The sequence below is a fragment of the Gymnoscopelus braueri genome, assembly GCF_963280865.1.
Source record: "Gymnoscopelus braueri genome assembly, chromosome: 8".
Lineage (NCBI taxonomy): Eukaryota > Metazoa > Chordata > Actinopteri > Myctophiformes > Myctophidae > Gymnoscopelus > Gymnoscopelus braueri.
In genome coordinates, this window is record NC_137609.1 from 7,957,804 (window position 1) to 7,972,924 (window position 15,121).

Genomic DNA, 15,121 nt, shown 5'->3' on the forward strand with positions numbered 1-15,121 from the left:
AGCATGTTAATGGTCTCTTTTCAAATGTTTAAAGCATAATGATCATGTTGAACCACTTGAAATAGTCTGTCAACATACAGGTACATGCCATGTTGAATAGGCAGTTACGTTTTTTACTAGCTCTAATGGATTGTAATTCATGCTGTCAAAATGGCATTTCACCCAAGCACCGTTTGTGCTGAGAAACGTATTGTCAGGGCCCAAGCATTGAAGGACCTATTGCAGTTCTCAAACTTTAATTTCAAGGACCCCAATAACTCAGAGCATACCCTTACCGGTCCCCCACCCTCACAAGCACTTGGAATTGTAGGAGTTGAGGCATTACATTTAGTTTGACTCTGTTCCACAGATAAATATTGAGACGTTTGACAATTTGGCCAATGTATGACCATTTGTGTATGGTATGTATTTGTGTATGGTATGTATATGTATGTATGTGTGTGTATATATATATATATATATTAACTTTTGACACAGTAATGGATGGTCTTATTATTTTATAGGTATTATAAATGTCTTAAAAGTCCTTAAGTTGTCACTTTAGAAATGTGCATTTGTTGGTTTGTTTACTGTTGAGTGAGAAAACAATGTTGCATATTAAGCAAATCATCTGGGGACCCGCCCAAAATCATTTGGGGACCCCCAGAGAACCACTGCCCAAGGTCATACCACGTCACCAACCTATCAGAAACCATCGTCACCTTCTCCACACTGTTGAAGAGGCTCCCAACACCAACAAACCATCTGCAGGGATGAATGCTTTTTTTGTATATAATTTTTATTTTTCCATGCTTCCCCCCCCCTTTTTTTGTACATATATTTTTTAAATGCTTTTTTTTTTTTTGTACATAGTGGTATTTTTTCTGTATTATCTGTATTTTCATGTTGATTTTTGAACTGTTTGGTTGCTACTATATATGTCTATGAAATTAATTCAAGGACCCCAACGGAAACAAGTCCGCAAGGACTTTTTTGGCCGGACCTTTTTAGACAAAAAATGTAACTGTGTTGTTTTACATTCTTTTGCCTAATAAAAATTTCAATCAATCAATCAATCAATCAATCAATCAAACTCTAGAAGAGCCTTCTGTCATCTCCCCCTCAGTTCATAGGCACGGTGTCAGGTGTGGCAGATTCGTTGGTTGTGTGTGCATCCATCCTCAGCTTGAGAGACACACATCTAGGACTGTTATTAGTGGGCATCTCCCCCACAATTTCCCACGTGTCCGTCGCGTCACAGTAGCGCTCGATGATACGGTGAGGCCTACATGAAGACAGTCAAATAGCTATGAAAGAAATGTCTGGTGTGGATAAAGCCTCCCCCCTTTCCCAGGCTTTCATGGAGCAACAGCCTCTTACCTGCTACAGCTCGCATTATTCGCTCCTAGTGCATAGATCTTTCCATCCACAACAGCCACGCCAGGCATCAAGCATCTCCCTTTCATTGGGGCACACATGGTCCACTGGTTGGTTTTGGGGTTGTAGCACTGCACCAGGTTTGCGTCTTCTTCTTCTATAACCAGACAACCTATAAATAACAAGGAATTAACAGGATAGCAGCTGTTAGTAGGCTTCATTATGTGCCCAAACAACAGTGAAGTTGGAGTGTGTCTATAATGGAACTAAGAGACATTAAGAACAGCTGTGATACCTATAACGTAGAGCTTTCCTTTTAGAGTAAACATACTGCACTCTGAATCAATGCAGTATGCAGTATGAGTCAGCATAGGAGCAAGCTTTGTCCATGCAGATGATTTAGGGTTGTACTCGAACAGCTGGGGCTGTTCTTCCACCGTCTCTGATGAATACAATGTATCATTGGACATTTTCCGTTAACCATTATGCTTTACTGAAATGACATAAAAATGCAATGTTATTAAACCCAGCAGGCTGAACCTGCAGGTGCATAAGCATGTTCCCTACCAATAACATAGATCAGTCCATCTAGTGCAGCCGCAGCCATGCTGCCGTACTTAACGTTTGGCATGACAGACTCCATTAGCTGCCAGGTGTTGGCGTTGGGGTCGTAGATCTCCATCGACTCCGCATGGAGGAAGTCCCTACAGCCCTTCCGCCAGCCACCCAGTGCATACACATAGCCATCCAGTGTCACCAGGCCTAAGGACCATGTGGGGTTATGCAAGAAAAAAAAGATATGTATGCGTGTTATATGTACCCTCTTCTTGGATAACCAAGGCAACAACCTTAGCAGTTGGCCTGGGCCGCTGGCGTAGCGGTCCAGCGATCCTGACGGCCTTTGCTGCATGTCACTCCCCATTTCCTGTCAGCCTACTGTCCTATCAATAAAGGCATAAAAGCCAAAAAAAAATCTAAAACAAAAACAAAACATTTGCAGTTATTACAAAACAAAATTAGACTGAATGCCATAGTTTGACAATCTCACCAAAGTCCAAGCGTGCCTCATTCATGGGAGCCATTTCCAACCATAAGTCACAGGAAGGGTCATAGCGCCACATCTCCCTACTGACTGAATTATCTGTGGATCTTAGTCCTCCAGCCAAATACAGTGTATTGCCTATGGTGGGAGAAGAGCATAATTGAATTAAAGAGATCCTTGATTTTTAAAGAAATAAAAGGGGTTTCTCTTACAGTATGTGCAATGCACAAAAGTGTTTCCCACCAACTTAACCTGAGCAGTCAAATAAGAGCTGCGCTCGTGAGCATCAACATGTGGACATCACTCACATAAATTAAAGCCAAATGGTGAATATATTACACTAGATTCAGGTTGCTACGCTGCCTTCAAACCTAGTCCTATGTTGTGCTGATAAGGGCAATGGTCACCGAAGTATGGCCATTTGAAGTTTTAAACACAGCTATAAAGAGCAGTGATTCACTTGCAGCACCCGGGTCCACTGTCATACCTGTGCGACCTTGTGTTCGGGAGGTAGGGGTCCATAGATATAGAAACCTAGATACCTCATTGGCCTCTGCAGTTTGTTGGAGCAACTGGTATCACAGCCGTCATTTTAGCTTAGGCAAACTGAGACTCAAAGTGACTACTGGCCAATCACAGCGCTCACAGCGCGTTGACTACTGGCCAATCACAGTGCGTCTTTTCCGGGACTTGTCAGTGCAATGGTTCTCAATCAGTGGTCCGGGGACCACCAGTGGTCCTTGAGGGGGTTCCAGGTGGTCCCCAGCTAAATGATGGAGTTGATAACCAAATGGACCCTTATAGATCTTTAAATCTTGAGTATAACATTTCACACTCTCAAAAGTCAAATTGTTAAACATCTGCATTACTTACTATACAGGTACACAATTAGAGAACGTAAAGAATTGTTATTTTGACAGCATCTTATCGAACGATAAAATATTCTAAGTTTTGGGTGTGAGAGGCTAAAGCTCATCAAACGGTGTTCCGTGGCTCAAATGCCGAATAAATAATGGACCTTGATATGAAAAAGGTTGAAAACCACTGTTCTAATTTATGTCCATTGAAGCAGACGGTCTCTCCACAATTAAAATCATCACAACTCCCTGAATTTTCAAACTATTTTCAAGCGGTTAAGTTTGTCACAAATGCGAGACATGGAGTTATGGATCCAGTAGGCGTAGGCCTATATTTGGTTACATCTAAATTGCATATTTTCATACCAAAATACTTTCAAGTAACAGTAATAGTCACAACATATTTTTGTCTCCATTCACTGACAGACTACATGAAATATGCTGGCCACATTGCAGAATTGCCTTTATCCAACATCCTTAATGTTAGCTATTCAGGTCAGAACAGAGCTATCAACTTTGAAAGACCATGTCTCTAGGAACCTGTTTAAACTGCAGTAAAAGACGATTTATTGTTGCACAAATCCAGAGTGTGGAGTTTGCCAAGTTACAACTAACTGGATGCTGCGCAACACAAAGTAGGATCCTAAGTTGATTGACCTCTACTCCACTTGACAGAAGGAGCGAGTGCATTCTCCGGCAGCGGCAACAGCCGCGTCACTTCCGCGGAACTGCCGGTGGAGGAGCGGCAGCTCCCGGCAGTGACTGCCGGCGGTGGAGCGGCAGCTGCCGGCGGAGCAGCGGAACTGCCACGGAAACTGCCGGTGGAGGAGCGGCAGTCGCGGAACTGCCGGTGGAGGAGCGGCAGTCAACTTCTTTTTCCGCCGATAAAGTATAGTTTTGGACCATGACGGAGGCGCGCCGAATCAGCAGACCTTGAGGCCAAGGAGTCGCGCCCGAGCGCCTCCAGGCGCGAGTGCCCGCGACGACCGGCCGATGGTCTGCTATTCGACTAAGCGCCGTCCGAGTTATGTACCGATAGGCACAGAATCGTAAATAATATTGGTGGGGACTGCGTTACACAAACGCAGCACACTCCCAAAGCTGCCGCCACCGGTGTGGAGGCAGCAGCCGCTGCCGGAAAATGCACTCGCTGTCCCTCCCACTTGACTCTGATGGTGCCTCACCTAACACAACCAGACCATGCATACATACAGGGAAGGGGAGGCGACCCAGAGTCCTCCAATGGTTTGTCAGGGGATCAAAGCAAGAAAAACTGCGACACATCTCTCCTTGCTGATCGTAATCGTCTCCTCCCACCGACACTATGACTTCAGGCACTGCGTAGTCGTGTAGTAGAGTAATGTGTGAGCAGTGGAAAAGGTTTTAATAACACAAATCAGCAGTCATTGAATGAATCCAGGAGAAAACTGGCATACATTTGAAAGTTATATTTAACTAAAACCGTGAAACAAAAATCGAATGATTGCACATTGATGGAATTTGTCTCTGCACTGGAAATCCCAACTAGAAACACCTTAATGTATTTTACCATTAGTTGCAACATGCATGCATGTGTGAGGCAGGGTACCTGTAGACCAGCGTGGCTGTGCTCTGTGGCTGTAGGGCAGGACATCCTGGTTCTTGGCCTCAGAGATGAGCCTCTGGAAGCCCTGGGATTCTTTCACCATATCCAGAGACTCAATCACATCATGGAGGTAAGAGGGAGTGATGAGAGGAATACGGATTTTCTCTAGCACCTTAAAGATCAATTAGAACAGTGGTTCTCAAACTTTTTAGGCTGCACATTGCACATTAAGCAAGTCATCATCATCATAATGCACACCCAAAGTACCATGTAGATGACAAGTATGTAATTAAAGACAGAATAATTAAACAGGAGTAACACAACTAGAGATCCAACTAATAATTATATTGATAGAGCCCCACATTAACAGCATGATAGCATCCCTTTAAGCTCGTCTTAGCCAGTTACATTGCCTTGACTTCTCCGTGGTCTTTGTAGAAAGACTGACCTTTTCGAAGCTCTGTCTGTGGGTACTAGGACACTTGTTTAACCACATCATGGCCGCCTCTAACACTGTCTCCTCCTTGGACACATTGAGATCATCACTGGCAAGGATCTCTGTCAGTCTGTCCACAGGGAGAGAGAGGAACTCTTCCTAGGGACATAAAAAAGTACAGAAGACTAGTTCAGTGGTTCAGTGGGTCGGGACCTGATTTGGGGGGGTGGGGGGGTCCCCAGATCTAGATGACAGTGAAACGTAATGCCTCAACTCCTACAATTCCAAGTGCTTGTCAGGGTAGGGGGCGAGTTCAAATATTATGATTATTTTGGGTGGTCGCGGCCTGAAAAGGTTGAGAACAACTGGACTAGTTGATACATTATGACCCTCTTCCGATACTTCCTGAAACTCTTTCTCCTCCTATATCAAGTGCTCACTGTGATAAGTAGTTTATTGGTGAAAAGGACAAGTGAAATAATTCCTAATATTAATATTCATCCGATCACTGACCAAATGACTGACTCAAAGATTCTACAGGAGAAAATTCCCAAAACAGACAAACAACTTCATAAATGTATGGAATGGAGGCCTCAATCTCTGACCTGCTGGCAGACAACCATGAAGTGTTCAAGAATGTAGTCCCTGCTGCGTTTCTCCAACATTTTACAGGAGTAGGCCTCTGCCAAGCCGTGAATCGCTACACAGTTCTTTTCATCTATGTGGCGCTCCATGTAATGACAGCAGGCCTCTTGAACTGCGGTAACATTCAGCAAGTGTGATGCTGCTAGCAGGGCCTAGAAGACCAAAAGAACAAAAAATGTAAGTAAAAATGCAGGTCAAAATAGGAGAGAAGGAGACAATGAATAAGGTTTATGATTGATGATATCAATTGATGATTGATGTACATCACCTGTACATTTGACATGGAGATGACCACCTTTGAAGTGTAGGCATATTTAAACAACAAGCCAATCATCTCAGGTTCCACTCCACTAATGGACACCCTTTCCTGTTTGGACTCCATCAAGTCTGTTGTAAACATTGCCTGTGCAGGTGGAAAAGGTGAATGGTTGTTTCTAATTATTGAGGCATTTCTAATTACTGTGTCAACAATTAATTGGATATAACATGATAGTCAGTTCAAATGAAAGGCAAGGCAGAATTGAATGTCATTCCCTTAACAGCACCAGGTCAATAAATGTGAGCATTTACCTCAAAGTAAGAGCTAAAGGAGGCTAGTACATTACGATGGCCAGGGAACTCCTGTCCCCCACAGCTGAGAATCACATCACAGAAAACATTGTCGAGTCGAAGACGGTTTAGGCCCTCTAAGACCTTGTTGGGATGGCTGGTCTCCACAAACACAAAGTCCTCACTCTCCCCTGAGGACAGAGCTACACTGGTGTCATCCTCACAAAGTCCAACATCCACAGGCCAGGGGGGTGAACTGGCATCGACTGGAATCCTTTCAGCCATGTCTGCCTTTGCTAGACCATATGACAGTAGAAGATGGAATAAATTGTCAGATGGTAACGATTGTTGCACGTTACCTTTAATGAACAGAATACTTGTGGAGAGAAACTACAGTGTGACATCACATGGAAGCATATCATATCACACTATGAAGCAGTAAAATAAATAAATAAGAGTAACTGAAAAAAAAAAACCGCCTCAGACACGAGAAGGACGATATCAGGATTTTTCTTGATTTTCACTATTATTTGTACTTTTTTTGTGCATGCATTGATTCTAAAAAGAAAATGTACTTAACCTATGGAATTTGTTTGTACTTTTAAATACTTAAAGGACGACCCATTTTCAACCTGTCTTCATATAATTGGTCCTCACTAAAGCTCATGATTGTTTTTTGTCTACTCGGTCTGTGTCTCAGAGGAGGGCTGTGGACAGGCTTTCTATTCCTGGAAAGTTACCATGCTATAATGGAAGCCATTGTTCTCGTGTTAATAAAAAAGTAAATAAATAAATTGAACTTGTTTAAAAAAAGAAGGGAAAAAACTACGTCACTGGTAGGTGGGTTTTTAAGTGTCGAAAGCCCTCCTCTGAGACACAGGCCGAGTAGACAAATTGTACCATTTTATAATAATACACACAGGACCACAATGGAAACAAGCCCTTAGGACTTTCTGTGTTATCCTTTTCGCACCATATTGTACCACCATACTATTTGCTAACTGTTAATAAAGTATTCAATCAATCAAAATGAGCATTATAGTGAAGACCAATTATGAAGATAGGTTGAAAATGGGTGAAATCGTCCTTTAAGTATATTTAAAAGCATGTACTTTTGAATATATATTATCATTTTTTAAGCAAAAACAATATCCTTAAACTCAAGTACAATTAAACTGAGCTGCAACTTTCACTTGCAGAAGTGGAGTAGGAGTAGTAGGGTAATATTTGACCAGGAGTATATATCAAGTACTGGGGTTGAGTACAACATAAACATAAAAGTACATTTAATGTTATAAACATTGACTGCTATCAAACAATCAGTTGGTCAACGTGACGTCACCACCACATTGATTTGTTTGTAAGTTTTCACAACAAAGTGACAACGATGACATTCTTACATCCACAGCAGAACCAAACAGCTTCACTGAACACACTGAAGTAGCCTTGGATCAACACTATCATAGATGTATGTATTTAATCGATTTTACATTTGCATATCTATGATCGTCTTGGACTTTACCCCCCAATTGTCACTGAACATCCGCCCGTAAAGTCCGTATTTCTCCAAACATGTACAAATGCAAAATATAAGGTGCTTACCCGGTAGCTCCGGATGTTAACTCGGCATTCGGAATCTTTGTGCACTATATTAGTCTGTATTGTCAATAAATATGTGTTTTAATCCCGTCTGTGTCTGAACGACATTTCCACCCTCGTTTACTTCCTGTTTACATTGAGTGTAATACCGGCTTTCACCAGATGCGCCCCGTCACTACCGCCCATTGAGGAATACAGGGAACTGGATTCCGACAGAATCCGACACAAACGGGATTAAAACGCATATGTATTGAGAATTACGGGCTAATACAGTGCACATGGGTTCCTAATAACTTCCGTCGGGACTACAGGGTCAGCACTTTATTATGTTTTTTTTTTGTACATGTACAGAGAAATACGGACTTTCCGCGCGGATGTCCAGTTACTATTGGGTGGTAAAGCCCAAGACTGTCATAGATACGAAAGCAAAAGTCAGACTCGATAAGATACATCTATGATATATAGTCTTGATCCAAGGCTACACTGAAGAGTGAGGACACGACTGAATGAAAATAGAAATGAAGGTTTCCACTGTTAACATACAAGAAGTCAGCTATATACTTAAAAGTCAACATTACCTTCTTGTTGACAGAACAGCCCATGGGGAACAGCCGCTGTAAGTTAACTGTCTATTTCTAAGCAGTGTTCCGTCAGCAACTATAACGGAGCAACTATAAGACTTCCGGTGGACGATCTCTTCAGAATAAGAGTACCCTCTAGAGCAAAAAGGAGCCATAGAGACGCGAACAGTCTTTTTACCCCCGGTCTGAGTAGCCCCGCCCTGTAGGCCCCATAGGGGCCTACAGGGCCCCTATGGGGCCCAGTAGGCCTATGGGGCCCAGTAGGCCCTATGGGGCCCAGTAGGCCCCATAGGGGCCTACTGGGCGGTGCTTCTTTCGCTCTACATTAGAAGAGTTGGGAACGTTGGGGGTTGTCACATTCTAATACAGCTCAAATACCCAATTTCAGCACCGGCCTCAGTGGCGCACCTCGCTAGTCATTAGACTCCCAATCTACTAGTATTAGGAGTCTGGGTTCGACTCCCGCATGGGACAATACTTTTACAAACACAGCAGACTACCTTTTTTCGCCGATAAAGTATAGTTTTGGACCATGACGGAGGCGCGCCGACTTAGCAGACCTTGAGGCCGAGGAGTCGCGCCCGAGCGCCTCCAGGCGCGAGTGCCCGCGACGACCGGCCGATGGTCTGCTAGTCGACTAAGCGCCGTCCGAGTTATGTACGATAGGCACAGAATCGTAAATGATGTTGTGGGGACTGCGTTTTCCCCAACTCGTTTCACTCAACTCGCCTGTCTCTCCCCGCACCCGCCCCGCCCCCCGCTACTGAGACCGGGGGTAAAAAGGCAGGTCGCGTAAGCACCTGAGGAAACGCAGGAAACGCAGAATACAGTGTGTACACATAGACCTTCTTTTGAAGGTTTTCTTCTTTTAGCCTTATACATATCTCTTGCGCTGACCTGCACCTCCAGTCGGGGTCCAACAAGATGTGCACGAGTCTTATTTAGTATATATATATATATATATATATATATATATATATATATATATATATATATATATATATAAAATACACTGTGTACACATAGACCTACATACATACATTTTCAGGTCGGTATACCAATCTCCTCCAATGAGGAGAGAGAACTCCTACAGGAGATACAGGATAAACAAGTGAAATTGGAAGTGATGAGACAAAGCAGTGAGCAGACAAAATTGGAATTGGAACACTATAAAAATGGATGCTGATAAATGAGTTCTCTGTGCTGACCGGGTGAAATTGATGACCCACCTGATTTTTTTTTCTATTTATCAAAGAGCTGGAGAGACAGAGAGACCAGTGTTACTGGACAAACACTCTATATCAGAATATAGAGCTTTAACTTTTTAACAAAAAGGCTATTTACAGCAATGTTAAAGACATAGTATAGGCCTATGTAACTTTGCCCTGTGTTTACATAGCACTGGAGTAGTGTGGTGGTGTTTACCTGCAGAAACACAATGCCCTCTCACTGTATTTTGGTGTTTTTACTGTTTGTTTTGGTAGACAGGGATGTTTTTGTTAAACATTTTTCCCCTAGACAAAAGGAAGAAAACTTGGACCAAATGGCACTGGCTAATCTTAAAGGACGACGACACCCGTTTTCAACCTATCTTCATATAATTGGTCCTCACTAATGCTCATTATAATAATGGCACCATTTTTGTCTCCGCCGGAGGTGGAGAGTATGTTTTCGTTCTGTCCCGCTGTGTCCCCCCCCCCCCTAGCCAAGCTAACATTGGTCAAACTTCACGTGACACGTGACAATATGTTGTCACCAATGCTTTTGATTGGCTAGTAAGACGCATGACGAAATAAAATCCTATAAATAGGTGTGTCACTTCAAAAAGAAAATCATGTATTTTGAAGTGAGGTAAGACAGGATCAATCAGTCTTGATTGGAACAGTACCTTCCAGTACAAATCACCCGTCCGTGCGTGTGTGTGTCCCTCTGAGAACACCTAACATTGGTCAAGTTTCACGTGACATCACAATATGTAATATAAATATATAAATAGCTTAGACAGGAACAGTACTTTCCAGTACAAACAGAGATCACAGCTGAGATCACACCATGAAACTAACTCCCATTACGCAAACTGAAGAAGCAGAAAATCATCGTCTGAAACCTGATGAAGAAGCAAAGGCGCAGAAGGCCAAAGCTAAGAAAGCATACTCATCTACAACAGTAACACAGAAGAGGACTATAGAGTTGAATTGATCCCACAACAAGGCCGAAGTCTTAATACTGTAACAATTGGCCACCTTGATCAAATACATTATGTAGCACTAGAGAAAACTGACATAGATCAAACACACCAATCAACTGCTGAAACTGTTCAAGACAATGAAGATGAAGAAGACAGACAAGCATTTGAACAAACCAGTCAATTACGAGGACTCCCATATGACACATTGCTTCAAGAAGATTTTTTTTTAGATGCAGACACTACATATTCAGTCGCCCCTGCAGAACACAAAAAACCACGCACATTCTACCAAGACGACAAGTTTGAAGAGTTGGCAAACCCATCAAAGTACACTTATGGCCGCGGTGGTTTAAAAACAGAAAGAGCAAAAAACATCACACACAGAAAATATTTTAACCAACGCCTTTTGCATTGTGATGGCCGTTTTGCTAAAGACATAGACTATCTCCTGGCAGCTCAGTACATGGTGGAAGCACAACAAGTCAAAGATCAAATTCAGATATCCCTACGGCAAAGCCGTTTGATTAAAATAGCACCGGTCTGCTGGCGGAGACTTGTGCTCCGAGGAGCACATTTTCTAGTTTTCTACTGGGTCTGTGTTTCATAGGAGGGCTGCGTACAATTCAGAAACCCACCTACCAGTGACATCATCATTAGGCAAGTTTTTGTTTTTCAAACAGGATTAAACGTATTTTAACGTGAGAACAATGGCTTCCGTTATAGCATGCTAACTTTCCTATTCTATTAACGTGGATTCCCCATCAATGATGTCACTGGTAGGTGGGTTTCTGAACTGCCCACAGCCCTCCTAGACACAGACGGGGGAAGACAAACATGGTCCATCTTATCATGAGCATTAGTGAGGACCAATTATATGAAGATAGGTTGAAAATGGATGAAGTCGTCCTTTGACTGATTTGCTCCAAGTCTATGAATGGACAAATACATTCAGGGATTTCAGGCTCAGAAGCTCACTGAGTGAATCCATTCATATTCTTGTCAAAAGGGGGCATTAACTTTGCCGATGTGAAAAGGGTCATTAAAAACTGTCCATTAGGGGAAAAAAAGGGGCATTAATTAAGTTTGTCAATAAGAAAAACATGGGGGTAGAGGGACAAATAGTCTTAACATAATAAATCTGAACAATGTGTGAAAACAAGAACTCATGGCCTGAAAGCTTGCATTGCGGCATGAAGTAAGCTTGTAGATCTGCTATTTTTGAATAGATAAAGTGGTAAAAATGATTGTGATGCTACATTTACTACTCCCCCCAAGGACCCCTGGGGGTCCCCGGACACCACTTTGAGAACCACTGCTCTAGGAGAAATAAATCAGATCCCCATCAGGCCGTGTTTCCTACCCAGGGCAGGGCTGTGGCCCCCTGAGAACACTGGGCACCAAATATATAATAATACATTTTTTGGTAAACATTTAAGGCCCAATATTTCTACAAATGCTATATACAAATTGCTGCAAACCCGTGATAGCCATAGTCATTTTGGGGATAAACAAGAAGTTAAAGGGTTAATTTATTTAGGTCTGAGGATATACCATGCATGATCAAATCATGTACATAGGCCTACTTTACATAATCTGACCATTTTCCAAAGCATAGCCTATGAATTTATTCTTTATATATTTTTATTTTATTTATTTTGTACATTTTGGAAGATAAAAAAACTGCCAATTTAACCCAAAAGGTAGCAGCACACAGGTCCAAGATCAAATAAATGTACAAGCTCACAACAGCCAGTTTGATGCTGCTTTTTGAGATGGTAGATCTGCTGGTACAAATGATTCATTTGTATCAGGCTGCTACTTGACTCACTGTCAAGTGTCAACAGACTAGTCCAAAAGCGCGGATCATTAAACTGACTCGAGTTCCACATACAACTGCAAACACAAAAAGCAGCGGCGAAGGTATCCGGTGATTGATTGGTTTTCACTCCTGACGCAAACTAATCGGATAGCCAGGTTAAAAAATGTAATATTAGAAAAATGGTCTTAATTTAAGTAATGTAAAGTATCATGTAAACATGCACGGTACATCATTATCAGACTTAATGTTACCCTTCAACTTCTTGTTTATGCCCCAAAATGACTGGATATAGGCCTACAGGTTTTGTAGCAATTGTAGAAATATTAGACTTAATTGTCGAATGTTTAAGCATGTTCCAATTTGGGGAAATATTGCCAATTTAAAACAGAGATGCCCACCTTATTGGTGCCTACCATAGGCTATTATTTGCATCATGCCACAAAGACAAAACTATTCGTCCAGTCATTGCCACACTGAAATAATAGTCTCAGAAAAAGGACATCTGCAGAAAACATTATTATAATAAAACATACATTACTCACTTCAGATCTGTATACATTTTGGTCATTTGAAAATAGCTGATCTACAAGCTCACAATGCATCGCGATGCGACGCATTGTGAGCTTGAAGATCTGCTATTTTCAAAAGATTTGTATACATTTTATATATTTGAAAACTTGTGAAATGGGACATTGTGCATAATGACTACTTTCTATGCCCACATGTACCAGTCATGATGCTACAGTAACCCCATGGTGGGAATGACAACATACATTCTCATATAAAGGAGGAGGATTATAGCAGCATATGCCTGGGCTACAATAAAACATTGTTTCTGACTGTACAAGTCTGTGTATAAATAGGCTAACGTGGGATTGATGCCAGTTAGAGTTCAGCTTTAAATTATTCATCGAATGTGTCAGCATGATGGGCCCAGTTATTGTAACATTTCAGTGGTGGGAAAAAGTACTCACATTTTTTACTTAAGTAAAAGTATCGATACTGCAAAAATACTCTGTTACAAGTAAAAGTCCGGAATTAAAAATGTATTTGAGTAAAAGTACAAAAGTATAAAGTACTCTTTATGCAGAATGTCCCATTTCACAAGTTTTCAAATGTATAAAAATCTTTTGAAAATAGAAGATCTGCTATTTTCAAATGGCCAAAATGTATATCGGGCTGAAGTGGTTAATGTATGTTTTGTAATAATAATCAAAATCTACAAAGTAACTAGTAACTAAAGTTTTCTAATACTTGTAGTGGACTAACAAGTAGCCTACAATATTTGTCCCTGAGATAAAGTGGAGTAGAAGTAAAAGTACTGAAAATTGGAAATACTCAAGTAAAAAAAATACCTCAAAATTGTGCTTAAGTACAGTACTCGAGTAAATGTACTTAGTTACTTTACACCACTGTAACAATTCATTGTAACTGGAACTCCTCATTGGAATGAGAAGAACCCAATCAAAGTGCCAAGGAAACAAGCGAATGAGGCTTTAAATGTGATCTTTTAGATGTGAGTTGAGGGTTTTTATTGAGTACGGCTGGTATTGACGGGTTGTTTATGGCCTGCAGGCTCTAAAATGTGTATTTACACCTGTAATTATGAATGACATTATTATTGTTTTGTCCTCGAGGGCCCTTTGCTATTCTCTGCTTCATATGCATTCCGCCGGATATCGCCATCTGGTGACCAAAAGGCAGAATACAGTATTGAACAAGTTCACTGAAAAGGTTTTATGTATAATTTATTTTCGAAATAAATTTGTATTCAGATTTCTCATTAAACGCGCACAGTTTTTATATCGCCATTTTTGTAATGCTTAATAGCCATCTCAAATGTTTGCACAAAGCTGTTTAGTCATTGCTGACTTGCAGCTGTATAATATCTACATATACTGCATGAATACTGTATGCGGCAGTGGCTCAGGGGTAGAGTGGCCGGGTAGAGTGAACTGGGTAGAGTGAACTGGAAACCGCAAAGTTCCCAGTTCGATCCCGGGCACCCCCAGTGTTAGTGTCGAAGCGTCCTTGAGCAAGACACTGAACCCCTAATTGCTCCCGATGAGCAGGTTGGTGTCTTGCATGTTTTCCTCCGTCATCGGTGTATGAATGTGTGTGTGAATGTAATGCACAATCTATGTAAAGCGCTTTGGATAAAAGCGCTATATAAATGCACATTTACCATTTTACCAATACTGTATTATGTAGATTTTAAGTGACCTTTAAAATAGACTGTCTGAATGTTCCAAAAAAACAGCATATTTCCATAATTTATATAATGCTCGTTGGGGGCCACAGGATGCACATGAAATATTTTTGTGTTTTGTAATATCAAAACAAAAATTCAGCTCGACTAGAAGTGTGAGAGAGGGTGATGCACTCTTCCCTATAGGCATATATGTGGCAGCCTCCAATCAGCGCAAGCTAAATTGCCACCATGCGCTGAAGGGTTCGCTCAGTG

The 15,121-nt window shown here is 41.6% G+C and overlaps 1 protein-coding gene across 1 annotated transcript; it reads right to left on the reverse strand.

The window, feature by feature from the left end:
• Nucleotides 1-1,101: 1,101 nt before the first annotated feature.
• On the reverse strand, nucleotides 1,102-8,676 carry LOC308090663 (kelch-like protein 23; the record flags this gene model as incomplete). The annotated part of the gene is made up of 10 exons (XM_080435929.1): nucleotides 8,648-8,676; nucleotides 6,492-6,766; nucleotides 6,190-6,324; nucleotides 5,882-6,073; nucleotides 5,289-5,435; nucleotides 4,844-5,012; nucleotides 2,405-2,536; nucleotides 1,924-2,118; nucleotides 1,360-1,528; nucleotides 1,102-1,264 (listed from the first exon to the last, which is right to left on the reverse strand). Exons 2-10 carry the CDS (start codon nucleotides 6,753-6,755, stop codon nucleotides 1,102-1,104), a joined length of 1,566 nt encoding a protein of 521 aa, XP_080292055.1. The 5' UTR covers nucleotides 6,756-6,766; nucleotides 8,648-8,676.
• Nucleotides 8,677-15,121: the final 6,445 nt, after the last annotated feature.